Here is a 20,386-nt window from a genome sequence, read left to right on the forward strand (position 1 = left end):
TAGCTACAGTAACCAGACAGTGCCTAGGAGAATTGGACAGGGAAGCTAGTGCATCCGAAGAAGGGACAGTTTCCTCTCGACCCCAGGCTCTCAGATGTGGGTGTCAGTCACCTGGGGAGCTTATTAACCATGCTGTCAGCCTCGTCAGGGCTGGGCTGCCTTTCCTAACAAGCCCCGGGAGAATGAGCTGCTGGCCTGGGGATCCACACATGGAAACACACACCCTGCTCATCCTCATCAGCACAATCACTGTACCCAAGGAGCGACAAGGACACAAGGCCAAGTTCCATTATAATAGCCATCTTTATTTGTAAAAATCCAGATATAAAACGTAATCTTTCAGTCTTTCCAGGTTTTCCTTTTTTACAAAAACAAAAAGGCACATATAAACCTTCCCCACTGTCGTTCCTGTACAGGGTGTTTTCAGGCAGCCCTCCCCCCGCCCCCCGTTACAGCTACATGCTTCATTCCAGGACGTCTGGCTCCCCACATGCTTTGGTGCTTTCCTACCAGGGTAGAGTTCCGAGCTCCAAGACTTGAAGTACACAAAGGGGGGGTGGGGGTGGGTGCAGTGTGCGGCACGGTGCTCCATGGCGTGCAGGGCAGTGGGCTAGTAGTAGGTCTCCTTCTCCACCCAGCCTGAGAGAGAGGGAGAGAGAGACACGTACTGTGAGTCCGCTTTCGGGAAAAACCAGGACAGGAACCCCTTAAATCCTTAGGGAGTGTGTGTGTGAGTGTGCAAAGTGCGTGCACACACATGTGTGTGTGAGCGTCTGAGATCTCAGTTGTAGCAAATTAGCTCTCTTTAGGAATACTGTGTTATTATTAGGTTTATGCCAAGATTTCTTTACATTATGTTTGGTTCATACTTTTTCAAGTCTTAAAAGCCGTAATCTGTATGGGCCTTAAATTGGTTCTCCATGTGGAAGGCACGGCTGTGACCCGCCGCAGAGGAGGCCTCACTTACCGCCAGGGCGCCGTCTGATGATGAGCTTCCGCACTTCGTCATACACGAAGATGAGGAGGGAGTAGGGGAAGGCACAGAACCACCACGTAGGTCTGCAAATAGAATCAGACACCAAGTTAGACACACGAACCAGTTCACAGGAAGACAGAGAAAGCGCACGTCTCCAAATGATGAGGGAACCATCAGCTGACTCGCCACCCTGAGCTATGGGGTCATTCACAGGCTGCACTTCATGAAGGAAGCCCAACAGCTTCCCCAAGAACCGGGTGGAGCCGACTGTACTTTCTGCTGACAATCTGGGAGTGACCAAACATTTTCTTTCTTCCTTTCCCAAAGTCCTTAAGCTCCCAAGTGCATTTGTCTCCTGCCCTGGCGTTCGTAGGTGAAGAAGCTGTGTGGGTCAAAGCCAGTTTATTCAGACCCTAACCTTGCTCTCTGGCCCTGGAATCTGGGAGGACCAGCTGCGTTTTGAGTTCCCAGACCTGGGGACTAAGAGAAGTAGAGCCCTGACAGACAAGAAAGGTCTTCAAGAGGCCTGGAAAGGTTGCCACACGGTCCCCAGCAGAGAGACGGGCTCCCAGCAGCCTCCTGCAGGCACCAGGCTTCCTTGACTACGGGCTCCTGGGTAAACAAAAGAGGAAGCCCTGCCCTGCCAGCTTTGCCGTCTCCGCCTTCCTATATGCCTTAAGCAGGAGTGAAAAAGTAACCTCACTGCCTCACTCAGGAGCAGGAGCACCGAACAAATCGAGTAGAAGCTGTCAGGAGCAAGTCAGGTCACAAAAGGTCCCAAGTGCCTGGAAAGTGGCAAAGTCCTGAGGCTCTACTCCTCCTCACTGGCACTTCCCAGCTAGCTCTTCAGAAACCTGTGACCTCTTCTTCTCTCCCCCCATTCAGCAAGGCTAAGGCCAATGTAATCCAACCTGGGCATTTCTTACATCTGATGTTCTGCGGGCTACTATGGAACCTGATATAAAAACAGCAAGCCAACAGAGATATGAGAGGCCAGGATCAGGAGGGCAAGAGCACAAGGACTTCAGCCCCAAAGGACTATTGGGTGTGCTGGGTTGGGTGGGAACATCCTTACCAAAGGCATAAGCAGAAAGGGTAATAGTGAACCGGCTACCATGGACTTGGACAGGCCGTAAGACACACCTTGGACGCCAGTCTCACCTTGCACCATAGACTATGCCTGCACACATCTGATGTGACCAAAGGGTATTGATTCAAAGATGAGATCAGTGGAGGGAAGTGTTGGCACGAGGCCAGTGTGAGAGATGGTCCAGATGAGTGTGAGCAATGGCAGGAGTGGGTGGAACGCAAGAGACTGATGCTCTCAAAGGCTCTTGTGTTGGAAGAGCGCCATGTTCTGCAGCTCAACATGATTAATCAAGTTGTCGCTGCTCAACCTCAACCATCACTGGACAGCGGCAAACACATGTGGAAGTTTCCACCCGCTGTCAGACTTCTTGGTGAACCCTGCTCGTTAAGAACTGAGGCCTAAGAAAAGCAAAGTCATTCTTTACGTTGAAGGCCGGTCTGCTTCTGAACACAGAATGACTTGGATCGACTTTCTAAACTGCTCAGTTCAACCCACTAATGACTGACTGGGAGGGCAAAGGAACCCTGGATTCTCTCCAAACTCCTTTGGAGCCTCCAGAAAGGTGAAGAGGTGACACGTGACTAGGGCAAGCAAACAGGACCCGAGCCTGAGCCTTCAAAGTCCAGAACAGCTCTAAGGACAGCTGGACTGTGACAGCAGAGGACCTGAGGGCTCAACAGCAAACTGTTGAGCAATTTCAAGAAACCAGAGCTTGTGCAGTCTCACCTTGGGCCAAATCCTCAGCCCTGGCAAGTCTCTATCTGCTGTCTGGTTTACTGGTGGATCTGGCTTTCCTACCTTCCAGTGCAGAGGAACTCTTACACACACCAGTCAGAAGCCCAGCGAGAACAGGTGCTCATACACGGCAAGAGGGGAAAAGCCACGTAAACTATGTCTGCACCTTTTGGAATGCAAGAGGCCCAACTTACTTGAGGGGATACATCCTAAGGGCAGCACCCATCCCAGGGCAGTAGGACAGGAAAGCAGCAAGGGCCGTCTCTTCAAAGAGGCCAAATATTAAGATCTTGTTCCTAAAATTCAAGGGAGACCAAAGTTTATACGTTGCAAATAAATGCAGATTTCTCTTCTAATGCTGTGTGTGTGTGTGGGGGGGGCAGATCAGCACCTAAAATGTCAGCTCTCAGCAAGATCTGATGGGTTGGATGGGGAGGGCTGAGCGTTCTACTCTGGGTGTGTCCAGCATTCTGACATTGCAACATCTTGTCATCTACAAAGAGACTGAGAACTGCAAAGGCTTGAGAACTGGAGGTGGGGGGAGGATTGAGAAAAAAAAAAAAAACCCTAAAAACTCTTTAAGTAAACTTGAACTTTTGGTTGGGCTCTAGTCACAGGTATCTTGAGTTTGATGCAGGCTGGATTTGCCTGGTGGAGAGTCCAGGAACTCGGGCATGGGTGTCAGATGCTTGGCTTATTGTGAAGATGCATTAATAAATAAATTACCAGGTCCTTTCTGTGCCCTTTACAACTTACTTCATCCCCTGCTGGAAGACAGAGTTCCTTCTGGTCTTGCAGATGACCAAGTCAGCCCACTGCACCACCACAATACTGACGAAGAAGGCCGTATGGCAGGTGAACTCCACTATCTTCCTCTGCTCATAGGTCTGAAAGGGGAAGCAGGTGCCTTAGACCTGGCTCTTCCCCGACACAGTGGCAGCGCTGCCAGTCCTCAGGGTTGGAGGAGCACTGGCTTCCATCCCAGTAAACAGTTACTTACCCACTGCTGCCCATAGCTGTCTTCCACATCGTTGATCCAGCGGTCATCCCAGGTCTCTCGGATGCCCAGCAGGTGAAAGGGGAGGAAACCGTTCTCGGCCAGAATCACAAAGTAAGTGAAGAAGCCTCCCAGGGCCTGGATCATACCTGTGTTAGAAAAACCACCTGAGTGCTAGCCCTCACCCACGGCCCCCCTCTTCAGCCCATCACCCCAGCAGCCCCAGGGCATTGAGGGCAGAAGTGGGGGTGGGTTTTCTGGATCACTGATTGATTAGGGCACAGCACAAGATGACATGCCAGCCACTGTCTCTTGTGGGCCGAGGGCTGGGAGGGAGCATGTCGGACACACTGGGCTCAAGGCCCCTCTACTCTCTGAGAGTTGGCAAACAGAGGTCTTCCTTCTCTCGCCATCTGTTGCTTTCGTCAGGGCACAAACCTTATAAGAAATCAGCTTTCTTGCTTTCTAATCAAAAAAATTCATGGTTTCTCTCCTACTTCAAGACTTCCACACACTGCCACTTTTGCTAGCCCCCGAGACATCTTATGACCACTCCTTTCCTCCTGTCATCCAATCAAGACAAGACACCCCAAGTTCTCCAGAGCAGAGCCATCTTTCTCTCCAAACTACACCTTCCTCAAAGACGTGAGACACTCTCCGCTGCTCTGTGACCAGTAGTTATCTCGTGGAAGTTGGTCGTAATTTCTGTAAGATGCTAATCCATGTTACCCCTCCCAGGTGTTCACAGGCCTAACTGCTAACAAGATCAAGTCACTCATGGTGCCTTTCTCTATGCTCTCTTGAAGGAGAAAGGCATTAAAAGTGAAGGCATTTGTATTTTCTATCCCCCAGATCGGATGGCTGGCCACGCTGCTGGAGCAGAAACCAGTGAGAGATGAGGGTAAGGAGACCCATCATTTGGAGAGGACCCGCTGAGCAAACTTTTGGTGTCAAATCCCCCATCCCAATGAGATAGAGGAACTTGATCCCTTCCCCTACCACCATGGAAAGCTTGCCTGAGTTGAGGAGTGCAGAGCCAGGCACCTGATACCACAGGGCTCTGCGAGGAAGGCTGCTCCCAGTGCGTAAAGAGTAGAGTTTTCCCCAAAACCACCAGTTCTCCCACGGCAGAGAGACTCCAGCCTGGTCCCCATCTCCCTTCACTGCACACTCAGAACTGAACCCAGGGACCTGACTCTATGGCTGCATCTGTGGCTCTCCAGTCTGAACCCTGTCACAGCTCATCCCAGACAGAAAATATCCCCTCGGGCCCTCCCCAGTGACTGTTCCACAGAGGGGCAAGGCTCACCAATCTGCCCATAGGCCATGCTGATCAGACGCTCATTCACAAGTTTGTCGGTTTTGGGATTTCTGGGCTGTCTCTTCATGATGTCGCTCTCGGCCTGTTCATAGGCCAGGGAGATGGCGGGAACCTGGGGGAGGTAAGAAGGGGCAGAAGTAGGTATTAAAATTCTTGCTCCCTCTTAAAGAAAAAGAAAAAAAGATTTGTGAGTGCATGTTGAGTGGGAGGCCTGGCAGGCGCTCTTGACCACTGAGCCATTATCTAGTTAGTCCCTTGCCCCCCCCCCCCACCGCCCCGAATGGTTTTTTGCTGCTTTTTAAGGATCACATTATTAGGGAATCCAGTGTTCTCTTGAGTAAATGGATACAAAAGTGAGACTTCTTTTCTGCTAAGTCAATGTGGACAACTGTCCTGATGACAACCGGCACTGAGCCAACGATGCCACAGCCCTACAGGTCCCGGGAACAATGGAAGCCAGCAGCAGCACATGCGGACATGTGTGGCCATGACACTCACGTACCATGTCAGTGCCCAAGTCAATGCAGAGGATGGTCACAGTCCCCAGGGGCAGTGGAATGTTCGCAATAATAAATATCAGGAAGGGGGTGATTTCTGGAATGTTACTGGTGAGGGTGTAAGCGATGGATTTCTTCAAGTTATCAAAGATCAGGCGACCTAGAAAGGAAGACGTTTTTATTGTACTGAACGCAAGAGTCAAGGAAGGCGCCCCGCCTGCCTGTTGGGGAGCCCCCAGCCTGCCTGTTGGGGAGCCCCCTGCCTGCCTGTTGGGGAGCCCCCAGAAGTGCTCTGACCTTCTTCCACTCCGGTCACGATGGAGGCAAAGTTGTCATCCAGGAGAATCATGTCAGCAGCTTGCTTGGACACATCTGAGCCCACGATCCCCATGGCAACCCCAATATCTGCTTTTTTCAGAGCCGGAGAGTCATTGACACCATCGCCTGTGACGGCCACGATGGCACCCTGCCCAGAGAAGGAGGAGAGGGTTAATAAAGCCCCATTTCTTTGCAGGGATGAAAGGAAGGGAGAGAGGCAGTCAGCAGATTATAGCTCCCTTCCTAGCTCACGGAGGCTGCACGGAGTTTGGGAACTATCCTGTCCCAGGACTCACACAGGTCCCACCCACAATGACAAGCATATTCTCCCTATTTAACCTGGACTACTTGGAGGAATGACCCTGGTAAGTGGACCTGGATAAGTCCCATTCTTGCAGGTACAATAATGGTTATAAATTAGGGTAGGGTTTCCTGGCAACCTCCACTTCCACTGAAGACACTAGGACCCCATCCTGCTGCTCCTGGAGACTCCACTGAGGCTTAGCTCCGGGCTACAGTATGGACAGGCCCCAGGCTTCTATCACCACATCACGGCTGAGTCACTCTTCCTATGCCTGGAACTCTCTGCCACACAGACACAAAGAGCCTGTTCTCTCTCTCCACTTTGCTCTGCTGTAACTGGACCTGGGGACCCAGGACCCGACCCTTGCAGCTCACTGACCTGCCTCTGGACCTGGGGACCCGGGCCCCGACTCTTGCAGCTCACTGACCTGTCTCTGGCAGCCCTCCACGATGATGAGCTTCTGCTGAGGAGAGGTCCTGGCAAACACGATCTCTGTGTGGTACCGCAAAATGTCATCCAGCTCCTCAGAGGTCATGTCCTTCAAGTCACTTCCGTGTACCACACAGGCCTTGGCATCTCTAGAATTGAGACCGGGAAAGTAACCAAGGTCACCATCCATCCACACAGCACCTCAGAAACAGAACCAAGCCCCAAAGGACTTCCCTGTCCCTTAAGAGCTGGTTTCATTCAGGATTTGCAGACTGTCACATAGCTCGCCCACTCAAGACTCACAGCCACCTGTGGCGGGGCTGCTTCCCACTCCCCCGTCCCCAACTCTATCAGACAGACTGAAATAACACAGACACACTTTTAGAAACAGCAGAGCTGAGAAAAACCTCTCCTAACCCAAATTAGGGTGAGAAAGCCATAGACCGATAACAGAATGAAGACAAAACTAATGTGTCTCAGCTATCTGCTTTTTAATTGTGTGTGTACACATACATACATGTGCATGATGTGTCTACACAGGAATGCATGCCAAGCCACACATGTGGAGGTCAGAGAGCAACAGCTTGCAGTTGTTTCTGTCCTTCTACCTGCATACATGCTACGGGTATCAAACTCAGTATGAGGCTAGCACGGCAAATACCTTCACCCTGAGCCACCTCGCTGGCCTTCTAGTACCCGTGTTTCCCTTTGGTGCTATTTCTCGTCCTTCCTGTCTAAGCTATCTGATCAATTGTCCTTTCTCATTTATTTTTCACTAATAGTCCAGTGGCTAACAGCTTTGGACCAGAAGCTAGTTCAGACTATTTATTATCTGACTTCTCCAGTTCTAGGCACCCCAAACACTTCTGAGCCTCCACTTCCAAGTTCTTCATGACATCACTGTAACAAGCACCCCGAACAGCAAGTTCCAAGTGGGTTAGTGTGGCTGTCTCCCTCTGAACAACAAGGTCACATTCTGGTAGTACAGGTGCATTCCTGAGACTCCTTTGGTGCAAGCCAAGAAACCAAACAGTCCAGAGCGAAGAAGAGATCTGATCTTTTAAGATCCTGCTGTACCTGGGGTTCACCTGGTTCACTGGAATGTTGAGGCGGGCAGCAATGTCTTCCACAGTTTCATTGCCTTCTGAGATGATACCCACACCCTTGGCAATGGCTTTGGCTGTGATTGGATGGTCTCCTGTGACCATGATGACCTGAAACAGGAAATCAGACAATATGCATCAACTTACCAAAATTATAAACATGTATTTACAAAAAGAAACCACAGCCCCAAACCAAGATTCTATGACACCGGATCACATCATATTACATAAATCACATCTTTGTTTTTTTTTTTTTTTTTTCAAGATAGGGTTTCTCTGTGGCTTTGGAGCCTGTCCTGGAACTAGCTCTGTAGACCAGGCTGGTCTCAAACTCACAGAGATCCGCCTGCCTCTGCCTCCTGAGTGCTGGGATTAAAGGCGTGCGCCACCATCACCCAGCTAAATCACATCTTTTTACAGAAACATAAAAATCCAATTTACTAAGGCAAAGATGTGACTAGGTAAAGGTGTGACTAGGTAAGTGTATATAGGCAAAGGTGTGTATAGATAAAGGTGTGTATACTGCTGGTTAGTACTCCATACTCACAATTCTGAAGGAAAACAGTTAAGAGAATTTAATTGTATTTACATGAGTCTGTGTCAGGAGGTAAGAGAGAGCACAGTGCAGGAGTCCTGGGAAGCCAGAGGCATCAGATCCCCTAGAGCCTGAGGCACAGCTGGCTCTAAGCTGCATGATATGGGGTGCTGGGAACCAAGTTCAGCTCCCATGTAAGAGCAGTAAGACCTCTTTACCACTAAGTCATGTCCCCTGCCCATGTTCCTACTTGTTTTAACATTTAGAAAAATAGCCTTTAAAAGAAACAAAGTACTGGGAGAATCATTTCTTTCTTTCTTTTTTTAAAAAGTATTTATTTATTTATTATGTATACAATATTCTGTCTGTGTGTATGCCTGCAGGCCAGAAGATGGCAACAGACCCCATTACAGATGGTTGTGAGCCACCATGTGGTTGCTGGGAATTGAACTCAGGACCTTTGGTAGAGCAGGGAATGCTCTTAACCTCTGAGCCATCTCTCCAGTCCTAGGGAGAATCATTTCTATCAAGCTTCTCAATGAAGTATTTTTTTAAGTGTGAAACAGTGGAAACAACACAGTAAACACAATACAACATTGAGCCCAGAAAAGACAGAGAACAAGTCACTGAAAAGTAGACGGAGAACACCAGGGATGCACCATCCACTGCATTTCCAAATTTAAACCTTTTTTTTTTTTTAACTTTTCTTTTACATCATTTGTTTCCTTTTACCAAAAGTAAGGTGCTTTCCACCCCTACCCCCAACTTCACATCTGTTCTTTATCCAGAACTTTAATAGTATCTGATTCTTCAGGGCTGCACCCAAAGCTATGGAAATGAGAAACTGAAAGGCAGCCCAAGAGAGAAAGTAGCTGCCTAGATCTGGGGAAACAGTCACAGGTAGGGAACAGGGGCTCTGTGATGGAACCATGAAACACCTAGGCCGTACCTTAATTCCAGCGCTGCGGCATTTGCCCACAGCATCGGGGACAGCAGCTCGAGGAGGGTCGATCATGGAGATAAGACCCACAAAGCAGAGGTTATCCACAGGGAAATTGACTTCATCAGTGTCAAACTGGAAGCCTTCCGGGAACTGTTCATCAGGCAAAAGGAGGTGGCAGAAACCTGCAAAAGACGGCAGGACACCCATGAGGGTTCCAGTGCTGTAGACAGTGAGGGACCACTGAGCCCATTATCCACCCTGACTACCTTGAGCAAGATGTTTCATGTGGGAGAATCTAGTTTACGAAGAATACAGAGTCAGTGAAACAAAGCAAAAATGGCTAAAGGCCAGAATCCACACGGAAGAACTGTCAAGGGACAGGAATATTCCATGTAGAGAAACACTGGACTCACAAGACTAGTTTTAGTAGCAGCCCATCAGGCCGCCCAGCGCCTATGATTATCTGGTAAACTGAGGACATCTCTTCCTAGTCTAGTTACGTATTGCTGAGTGCCAACATGGGCATTCATAGGAGCTGCTCTGAAGATGAACGCAGAGCAGACATCCTGCTGTAACTGCACCGTCTGGTTGTATCACTCCTGCCTCTGCCTTCCGGACCGTGTGATGCTCAGTGGGTAAGGAGTGCTGTGTAGGCTCTCAAGGAAGACTGCATCCTTATTTCTTGGGGTTGGCGAAAGCCAAAGAGCAAAATGACTTCAGAGAGGTTGGAAATTAATCTTTCATTTGGGCAGACAAGGGAGAGAAACACCACCTATGGGTTAGCTTTCCAGAAAGGGTGTGTGACCCAGAGAAATCGACCAATTGGTTCTCAATTATCCCACGAGAAAGAATCAATAATGGATTTGTAGCTATCAACACATAAAATACTGTAAGTGCCACTTGCCCAAATACAGTGGACAGTGGGCAAAATGGATTTCTAAGCCTCAACAGCCTGTCAGCTACAATAGCCAGGAAGGATCCTGGCTTTTAGTTTGCTGCTGGTCTTATGAGTGCAGTGGTCACATCCCATGGGCCATGCACAGTCATCCCAGGTACTACTTAGGCCCACCAAAAATTAACAGATTTTAACTAAGCTTATAGACCACGGCCATAACAAAGAGGTCAGATAATAAAGCCCCTACTCCCACCCCACATCCAGAACTGACCATCACGAGGCCATGGGTCTAAGTACAGGTCAGTAGCAAATCATCAAGACTCCGTTTTCCAATATAACCATTATGCCTCCACCACCCATTGCTTTAAACAATATAAGGCAGAAAAGAAAAAAAAAGCAGTAGCAGCAGCAGCAGCAGCAGCAGCAGCAGCAGCAGCAGCAGCAGCAGCAGCAGCAGCAGCAGCAAGATGGCCCCAGGAGGAATGAGAAGAATGTCAGAGAACACAGAGTAGTGACCGCTGTGGCTGTCTATGACAAAGCTATGCTCTGTAGCCATAGGCAGTCACTTGTATACCTAGCACAAAGCTATGCTCTGTAGCCATAGGCAGCCACTTGTATACCTAGCACACGCTCTCCAAGTCCTCCCAGTTCCAGGTAGGCGTTCTGGAAGGCGTCTTTCAGCTCATCGTCCAGCGGCTGCTCCTTGCCATGGAGGAGGATGGAGCTGCAGCGGTCCAGGATCCTTTCTGGGGCACCCTTCATCACCAGCAGGTGTTTAGGCTCGGACGTGTTTGGGTTCTTGTGAATGGACAACTGTGCAGGTTATTTAGGAAGAAACATTAGGTGGGCGCATGTGGCAGTCCAGGCTCTCCTAACCAGCCAAGACAAGCTAGTGTAATATTTACAGGCTAGTTTAACAAGCTAAGGTCTCCTTTCTGAACTTGTAAATATCTCATGATACATGATGCATGCTACAGACAAGAAAAAAAAGCGAGCACTGTACTGTGTTCTAAGTTCACATGTGAACAGGCATCTTCTGTAAGCATGCTCACAGAGGCAACCCTCCCGAACTCTTGGAGAACCAAGATGCTGGCTACTGCTTGTGTACCCAGATTCTCCCTCCCCTTTCAGCCCCCAACTCCAAGGTCCCCAACAGCACCCAGAGAGAGGTTTCATTTCTCCTATGATATTCAAGTAAAAGGAGACTTTCAAATTTAAAGGGAGACCTTGTAGAGCCTGAGTGGAGAGCGTCTCTTCCTCTAGCTCACCTCCCCGCGCCTGCCCTGTGTGGCCGTCCCAGATCTACACACCTGGTACTTGTTGGTGGAATTGAAGGGAATCTCCACTATCTTGGCATATTTCTCCCGCATCTCCATCACGGAGCCACAGCAGACCTCAATGCACTTTAAGAGCGCCGACTCGGAGGCGTCTCCGGCGACTGCCCGCTGGGAACAGAGAGACAGCGCCTGTTAATGCCCGCCCGGGCCAGGCTGATTCACAAGGCATTGTTGGGAAACAGAAAGAACTCTGGATGGACTCCAATCTCCTCAGTGTCAGAGAAAACAGGTGGAGGAGTGACCCAGGCGCCTCAGGCAAATCTAAGCTCCAGCCCCACCCACCTCAGCTTCAGGTGAACGGGCGCCTGAAGGCATGGCTGCCAGCGCACCCTCCAAACCTGCTCAGTCTATTTTCACTTCCACAGGCCTGCTAAAAAGCCTCACAGTCAACACTATTCACAACTGAACGTTGCTGGCTCTGGAAAAAAAAAAAAAAAAACAAAACGACACCCTAATGCAAACACTCTACTACCATTCATTGGCCCAGACTTTAAAGTCAAATGGTTCAGGGTTCAGAGCCAGGCAAACTGTGTCAAGGGCAAAGCAAAGGGTTCTGTGCTCTTAACCTAATTCAGTTGTAGAGAAAACAAACCACCTGGACTGACTCTCACAGCTCAGGCGGTAGCACAATCAGCTGGCTGTCTTCACTTTGGGGACACACACCTATGCTTTCCACAATCTGCTTGCTCTGTCACGCTGCTCTCTTGTCCTCCTAAGCAGTTCTACCTGTAAACAACTTCTATGCAGGTGAACAGTTTAGACCTCTGACATGAAAGCCTGGACGCTCAGGTGAGCAAAGGAACACACAAGGACAGCAAGCCTGGGTAAGAAGGGTGGTGGAGGTGACAATCACTTTTAAGAAAAAAAGAAAAGGCCTATTGAACAGACTGAGGTTACTCCCAGAAACCTTGCTACAGAGGGGTTAGTAATGCTATTGACACAGCTCAGTTGGTTACCCAAATATTTCAAACACCTCTTGAAAATCGCCTTATTTTTTTTTTTTGGTCAGGAAAGATAAAAAAATGCCTCCTTTGAGGTAAGGCAAAGCACAAAGCAGCCATCTTCAGTGTGACTCCCAAGACAAAGAGCATCACTTTTAAACCAGCTTCAACCCAACGCCAAGCAAACTGCCTTCCAAGAACGAGCAAAACCTAGCCTCACAGGAGAAGCCACCTTAGACTCATCCGAGCTGTACGTGCTTTGGCAACTGCGTTTATACAGAGAACCCCACAGGGAAATAGCTTCGCGGAGGACAGATGGAGCCCAGAAAGCCCCACACAGCTCCTTGACATCTGTAACCCACGGTCCTTCAGGAATGGCACTGTCACAGACTCCGTGAGCATTCTAGAAGGCCGAGACTGTGCTCGATCTTATTTTTGCATCATTAGTAAGCAAACTAAGGACAAGTGAGATAAGGAAAATACCTGAGCTATTTTAAGCACACAAGTGGCCTAAGGGATTTGCTGCGATCTAGTGTATCTGAACATGCAAACCCAGTTAGAGTCACTGACCCGGCCTCCCCACCCCCTTGGTTAGGTGCTACCATAGGAACAAGGGTAAAACTTGTCCACTCAGGTTTTCACCAAAAATCTCTTTCCTCCTCACCGGCTCACTCAGGTCAGATTTTCCCCTTTATTTCCCCCTCGTTTCCCCAACTGACAGATTGTGGCCCCTGAAAGCACTTCAGAGCTCCAGGCAAGACAATCTTTGCTGTTCGGAGCAAAGATTCCCATAAAAGCTCTCAAGCGTTCTTCAGCGAGGTTGGCTTTCTACACACAAAGGTAAGGTGCTGTTTAGAAAGAACGGTGGCTATTCTTACATGGTGATGATACCCTTACCTCCACCTCCACCCCAAACAAGCAAGAGCAGTTCTGGGGAATACCTTAAGAATAGGCAGGTTTTCTTGGTTTGCCTGAAACACTGCCCTGTTACAGAGACCAGCAATTCTGGACAGAGCGAACCAGGTGGCTGACGTCTTGTCAAAGGAGACCCCTGATGGAAACAAGAAGACATGACCGGAAAATGATGTGTTGACTTTTTAAAAATTGATTAACTTATGTGTGTGTTTCTGTGTGTGTGCCTACATGAACTGATGTGTCCAGGAGCAAGCAGGCGCTCAGAGAGGTGAGAGGCATCAATCTCCAGGAACTGGAGTTACAGGCTTCTGTTATAGCTTCTGGGAACCAAACCCAGGTCCTCTACAAGTTCAGCAAATACTTTAACTGAACCATCTCTCTAGCCCCAAGACTGGTTAACTCTGAATGCTGTTGAAGTCCCACAAAAATCCAAACTAATACATCTCACTTCCTCCTTAAACACATTAGCTTGTAGTGGTTCTTAGTTGCATGAAAGAATTTCTTAGGGCAAATTAATTTATATACACACACACGCACACAGTTTAACAATAAATATCAAACTAAGAAACACTGCCATGAGCTTAATCAATCAATCAATCAATCAATCAATCAATCAATCAATCAAATAAAATGCAAGTGGGGCTGGCAAGATGGCTCAGAGGGTGAAGACTCTTGCTGCCTCGCACGATAATCTGGCCTGGATCCCTGGAACCTGCATCCTGTAAGCTGCCCTCCGACCTCCACATGGGTGTGACAGCACACCTGTGCCCACACGCGCAAGGCAAGCAGGTGCTGCAGGGTGAGGTCGCCCAGTCTTACCGCTCTGATTCTCCGTGGTGTCAGCTTCATGGATTTGATTGTCAAACCACATGTGGGCCACTGTCATCCGGTTCTGAGTCAGAGTTCCAGTTTTGTCTGAGCAGATGGTAGATGTGGACCCCAGGGTCTCCACAGCTTCCAAGTTCTTGACCAGGCAGTTCTTCCTCGCCATGCGCTTGGCAGTGAGTGTCAGGCATACCTACAGACAGGGCAGGCAAGAGAGGACGTCACTCAGCCAGGCGGCAGTGCCACACAGATCCCACTACGTCCTAATATGGAAAAAATTTATTTAAAATTCAATTTCCCCAACCTAATCCTGAAGTCAGGATGGTAAAACCTCACGAGGATGGTGGGGACGTCCTCCCATTCCCCCCCAAAACAACAAAATTTATCAAGTGGGTCCCCCATAATGACCTCTAAGTTTTTATTTTCCTCCACTGTCCTGTTCTAACATGATAACTTAAGAACAATGCTATGTTTTTGGGGTTCTGATAAACCTAGGCTGATGTTTTCTCTGTCAAAGTTTACCACGCAGTTTGGAACAAAAGGCTACACAGACAAATACAGAGCATAAATATAAAAGTTAGAAACTGCACAAGAGGCTCATGGCCGAGTCCTGCACCCATACAAGCTGATCTGAGTGATGGTGACTGTGTTGTCCCGGGCATCTTACCGTGACAGTGGCCAGCAAACCTTCGGGCACGTTGGCTACGATGATACCGATGAGGAAGATGACAGCCTCCAGCCAGGTGTACTCAAGGATCAGGGACAAGATGAAGAAAGAGACCCCCAGGAACACAGCCACACCCGTGATGAGGTGGATGAAATGTTCGATTTCTTCAGCAATGGGTGTCTGGCCCCCTTCCAAGCCGGAAGCAAGTGTGGCAATTCTGCCCATCACAGTTCGATCTCCAGTGTACACGACAATACCGCGGGCAGTTCCTTAAGAGTTGGGGAAGGGAAACGGTCAGCCAGGCCAGAGAATGTGCTTGGTTTTGAAAAGAGACTGAATATAAACGCATAGACTTCTGTCCTAATAAGGCCGAGCTCTCTGGATAACTTGCTGTCTGTTTCAAAGCAGAATCTCTGGTGAAAGGATTGCCACACACTGCCAGGAGAGCTGGGGCCATGCTGGCTGCCAGCTGCTATCAGTACAGAGCACTGTGTAAGGAAGGGAAGACTCTTTGGGCCTTCCTGGCAGCAGGTAAAGCCTCTCTGCTCTGTGTCAAGGGAAGTTGTCAGAACAGAACCAGCAAAAGGAGGAATTGTGCTTATCTTCTCTCTCTGTCTCTCTGTCTTTCTCTGTCTCTCTCTCTCAACACCCACAGTAAATACTAAGTCATACCTAAGAGCGCCTGACATAGCCTACCTTCCACACAGTTGGTTGAGAAGAAGGCGATGTTCCTTGTCTCCAAGGGGTTCTCGTTGGTGAAATCTGGGGACCGAGTCTGGGGTTCCGACTCCCCCGTGAGTGAGGAGTTATCCACCTGTGTGTAAAGAGTAGGTGCAGGGTGGGTACTCGGGCTCACCACGGGCTACTGCGACCCTCAGTTCTCTCTGCCTACTGAGCAGAGCTAGCCAGAAGTCTCCCGACAACCTACCTTGCAGCCGTTTGCAGATATGATCCTGAGATCAGCAGGAATCCGGTCTCCACCTTTCACCTCCACCAGATCGCCAACTACGACATCTTCTGCGTTGATGCTCATCTTCTCACCATTCCGAATCACAAGTGCTTGCTTTGGGAGGGAAGATGGTTGACACCATTAGATGGATCCCAACAAGGAAAGGGTTAAGTTCAACATAAGACACCCAAGTTATAAGTGAACTTATCACAAGTTACCCGAGCCTACAGCAAAGATACCATTCATTATATAAAAACACTGCAGCTCCAAGAGTTACCCTAGAGCCGTTCCCACTAGGAATTGCTTAGACAGCATCACTTCATACTCGGAATACCTTAACTTCACATTAATCTATGTAGTGAGAGCCATTCAAATCTCTCAAAAAAGAAGGACAAAGCAGCAGGTACCTGAGGGACCATGTTTTTGAAAGATTCCATAATCTTGGAACTTTTAGCTTCTTGATAATAGGAGAAGCAGCCAGTTATGATGACTACAGCAGATAGCACCACACCGAGGTATAGCTGGAAGTAAGCAGACAAGACTGTTAGACCCACAGCGGTCATGGCTGCAGAAATAGGAAACTCATATCTGCACATTCATCTCTCTGGAGACTGAGGACGTGTGTGTGTGTGCGTGTGTGTGTGTGTGTGTGTGTGTGTGTGTGTGTGTGTGTGTGTGTCTAAAATAAAATCAATTTCAGTTTCTGGTCACTAACTTGATGAAGCTTTTACAAATATTCTAAGTGAATCTATTTCTCCTGCTCTATTTACTAAAACAATGATATCTTTCCAAGTGCTTCTAAAGAAAATTTTCTAGGCAAGTATAATACACCTCAGCGAAGAGCTACGCTCTGCCACCTATGAGTGGTAGCCCCAACCTACGCCAAGACCTCAGCAGAGCTGCTACCACCCAGAGCTCTGAAGGACCCAGACTGGAAGAAGGGCTAAGTGTGAAGAGGAAGAGAGAGGGTCTAGGAGGCGACAGTGCCCCTGTGGCCACAAGACTCACATCGTCATTTGGCGGTTCCTCTTCCGTAGCACTTCGGATGCCATAAGCCAAGAAACAAAGAATGGCTCCAATCCACAGCAACATGGAGAAGCCCCCAAACAGCTGCCGACAGAACTTGACCCATTCAGGAGTGGTGGGAGGGGGTGTGAGGGCGTTGGGGCCATCCCGGGCCAGGATCTCAGCAGCCCTCGCAGGAGTTAAGCCCTGAGGAGTAGAGAGGCGTACATCAGACAGACCAGACCAGTATTTATAAGCCAATACGTTCCCCTAATAACAAGAAGTCCACAGTAGGATTAGGTGCGAAACAGGCTCCCAGCTATGGAGCCAGGTAAAGCCTGCCTAACCCCCGCTCCTCCCCCAAAGTAAGCAAGGGATTCCAGCAGACAAAACCCATTCCCTTAGAAACCTGTAATACTCTAAGACCTCATTTAAAATCTTTTTAACAGGAACCATGGAAAATCTGAATCAGGTTGATTTTTTTCCCCAAGTTTTAGACTGAAAAAGTACCTATTTTAACAAACCGGTTTGGCTTGAGTGTTTTCTGTGCGTTCATCCTATCTAGGGGAGGGGCAAGCCCACAAACAGGAGAGCGGGAATCCAAGCGTTTACTGAGTTAACAGCCAAGCTGTAACTACAGAACTCCATGCTCACAATGGTAAAAGAAACACTGGCCTGGCAGCAAAGGGCTCACCCACACACATACTTCAGCTAACTCCCAGGCAACCTGTCAGTAACAGTGTTCACCGGAAAGGTCACTGCACAGCAGCCTGCACGGTCTAACGGCCCCGAAAACCTGTCTCAGTGGCAGACATTAAGACTCACACGAAGAGGAGAAAATAGCGTTACTTTTGTATTATCAAAATATCAGGTTTAAAAAAGAAGATATCCTGTCTAAAGTATCTATTTATATGTGCTTGGTGTTTGTGTTATTTTTAACATTGGTGTCAACTATTAAAAGTGAGGAAAGAAAAAAGAAAACAGTAAGAGGAAAAGCAAGGAATTACTCAATATCCTCATCTGACTCAAGTCCCTGCTGGGTTATTCACTGTTAGGTTAATAAAACAATGACCCAACATTTGAGCCCCATCTACACCCCTAGCATGGGTTGGGACCTTTAACTAGCCTGCTTAATTTGGCGATAATCTCTCATAGGCTACTAACCGACTTTATAAGTAAGGGGCACACAAGCACCCGAGGTAACTGACTTTGAGTCCCAGATAGCCTGCTGACATAAGAATATAATGAAAACAAGAAATAATGGGTAAAATGCTTAGAGAAGAGGTGGCCTGGCTCTCTTGGCAAGAGGCAAGAGGGTTTGAGTAGGGCTGAGGCCCCTCTCTGAGCCCAGGGGCAGGCGTCCCGAAGGCCACCCACCCATGCAAGTCACTCCACTGGCTGTGACTCTAAGAGCGAACACCATCTCCTCTCAGACTGTGTTTCACAGTGGTGGTAGAAAACTCAGTCAAAAGCCCTTAGATAGCAAAGATACAAAACCCATTTTGGGGGAAGGTATTTTTGAAACCTGTACACATACAACAGGGTAACCAAAGTTCTGACACACCTCCATGAACCAGGCAAACACAGACAAAAGGGAAAGCAGCATGGCTTTGGGACCACTTTCAAAACCAGGTGCTCACAGTGCACTGGTTTGTAGCACTAGAAAACAGGGACACTAATGTCCACTCCCATGAGGGTTCATGGAAGTGAAGTGCTAGCATAGAAGTCCAAGTTCTGCGTGATCACTCAGCCAATGGTGGCTGTCAGTGCTTCCAGGGTCAGACGCTACGGAACAAAACACAGCAGGGGAACTACAATTCGGTAGGGCAGGCTTTGGATGAGGACATACTCGGCTCAGGTCTGTTCCGTATTTACGATGGAGCTCATCAAGGCTGAGTTTATGGTCGTCCTAAGAAAAAAAAAACAGAAAAAAATAAGTACACACCCCAACACCAAAAGGGAAAAATATCACCATACCATCCATCCCTATTAAGTCATCAGAGAAACTTTCTTTCCACAGCTACACAGGCTAAGCATTGATCTAACAGCTTCCTCAGAGACAGTCAATGCTGGATGACAGATGTCCGCCATCACCTGCCACATCAAGGCGAGGCTGACACTAGATACCTCAGTCATAAAAGCCCCCTTGGCCTACAGAGGCTGCAGCTCTCCAGGGCTCTTTATAGAAAAGCAAAGACTGGGGTACCAAGCACACTTCCATTGCTTCTGGAGAGTGGATGGAGACACTGTTTAACCCTTTAATCACTTTTAGAATTAGAGGCTTCGACCTCTACAACCATGGAAGGAAAACTGCAAAGTGAACGCTGTGATCACTTTTACACCAGCCCTGTGACGGATGGGCAGGTGCGGGAGCATACATTCACAGGTGCGAGATGCTATTATTATACTATTATTGTTATTTTCTTTTGAGACAGGGTTTCTCTGTTTAACAGTCCTGGCTACCCTGGAACTTGCTTTGTAGACCAGGCTGGCCTCAAACTCACTAAACTCTGCCTGTCTCTGCCTCCCAGCTGCTTAAAGGGATTAAAGCTGTGAGTCACCACTACCCGGCTTGGTGCAAATTATTAAGAAAAATCATAAACCCAATCTCCCTCCCAGCACTTACCATGGAGACTTCCTTCTTCAGCTCATCCATGTCCCTTTCCTTTTTAGCCTTTTTGCCCTTCTTGTCAACATGCTCAGACACAGCCGCGGGCTCATATTTGTCTCGTCCAACCTACGGAAGGGGGAAAGGAAGAGTGAGCTCTGTACAGCAACTGGAAACTCACTGGTGTGCATTTTGTGTGTGTGTGTGTGTGTGTGTGTGTGTGTGTGTGTCGCGGGGTGGGGAGGGTGGAGGCTGCAGGGACACGTCGGTTGGGACAACCTCTGAACTTATACTGTGCGGTGCATAAACAAAGCTATTGATGGTGGATGACTGCCACCATCACTCAAGGCATCTGTGCCCACCCTAGGGTGTGAGGAGCAATGGGGAAGTTGTAACAGGCTTCAAAGAGCTTGCCAGGTCAACCTGCATTTGGGGTGAACAGTGGTCACTATGTTAAAACCCCCATTCTGCAGTCTTCCGCTCTGCCCACTGAAGGAATGAAACCACGTTTCCATTAGTAATTTCGAGGCCAGTCCACTACCTGGTGTTTGTGCTGTGAATCACACAGACGGAAGTGGAAGCCCTGAGTCCCACTATCCACCAAATTAAGGAAGCTTGAGGGAAGTCACTAACTCCTGAGGGTCAATTTCTCTTCCTACCACGTAAGGACCAACAACCTAAGGCAGCATTTTTGAGGATTTAATGATAAACTAATGCCAATCACTCCAGTGACTAAGTTCTCACTGCAAAGACACTGAGCGATGTTTAAACATCTGTAGTGCTCACATAGACACTGACCGCATTTCATCTTCTCAGACAGAAGTGAATGTCTAAAAGTCCCTAAAGTCTTCTTAAATAAGACACACACACACAGACACACACACACAGACACACACACAGACACACACAGACACACACACACAGACACACACAGACACACACACAGACACACACACAGACACACACACAGACACACACACACAGACACACACACAG

At 48.5% G+C, this 20,386-nt stretch overlaps 1 protein-coding gene across 1 annotated transcript in view; it reads right to left on the minus strand.

Moving 5' to 3' along the window:
* Nucleotides 1-284: 284 nt before the first annotated feature.
* The window catches only part of Atp1a1 (ATPase Na+/K+ transporting subunit alpha 1), a 29,019-nt gene continuing 8,917 nt past the window's right edge, over nt 285-20,386 (minus strand). Inside the window, exons 2-23 of the mRNA XM_005357106.3 lie at nt 19,409-19,519; nt 18,632-18,691; nt 16,786-16,989; nt 16,185-16,298; nt 15,757-15,891; nt 15,525-15,642; nt 14,829-15,097; nt 14,156-14,354; nt 13,363-13,472; nt 11,454-11,588; nt 10,764-10,956; nt 9,255-9,430; nt 7,745-7,881; nt 6,666-6,816; nt 5,914-6,082; nt 5,622-5,776; nt 5,108-5,231; nt 3,802-3,947; nt 3,558-3,688; nt 2,996-3,097; nt 968-1,059; nt 285-639 (exon numbers count right to left, since the gene is read on the minus strand). Coding sequence (XP_005357163.1) covers nt 611-639; nt 968-1,059; nt 2,996-3,097; nt 3,558-3,688; nt 3,802-3,947; nt 5,108-5,231; nt 5,622-5,776; nt 5,914-6,082; nt 6,666-6,816; nt 7,745-7,881; nt 9,255-9,430; nt 10,764-10,956; nt 11,454-11,588; nt 13,363-13,472; nt 14,156-14,354; nt 14,829-15,097; nt 15,525-15,642; nt 15,757-15,891; nt 16,185-16,298; nt 16,786-16,989; nt 18,632-18,691; nt 19,409-19,519 — 3,060 coding nt within the window. The 3' untranslated portion in view covers nt 285-610. The remainder of the gene's footprint in view (nt 640-967; nt 1,060-2,995; nt 3,098-3,557; nt 3,689-3,801; nt 3,948-5,107; nt 5,232-5,621; nt 5,777-5,913; nt 6,083-6,665; nt 6,817-7,744; nt 7,882-9,254; nt 9,431-10,763; nt 10,957-11,453; nt 11,589-13,362; nt 13,473-14,155; nt 14,355-14,828; nt 15,098-15,524; nt 15,643-15,756; nt 15,892-16,184; nt 16,299-16,785; nt 16,990-18,631; nt 18,692-19,408; nt 19,520-20,386) is intronic.

This window comes from Microtus ochrogaster, chromosome 21 (genome assembly GCF_000317375.1).
Source record: "Microtus ochrogaster isolate Prairie Vole_2 chromosome 21, MicOch1.0, whole genome shotgun sequence".
Taxonomy (NCBI): domain Eukaryota; kingdom Metazoa; phylum Chordata; class Mammalia; order Rodentia; family Cricetidae; genus Microtus; species Microtus ochrogaster.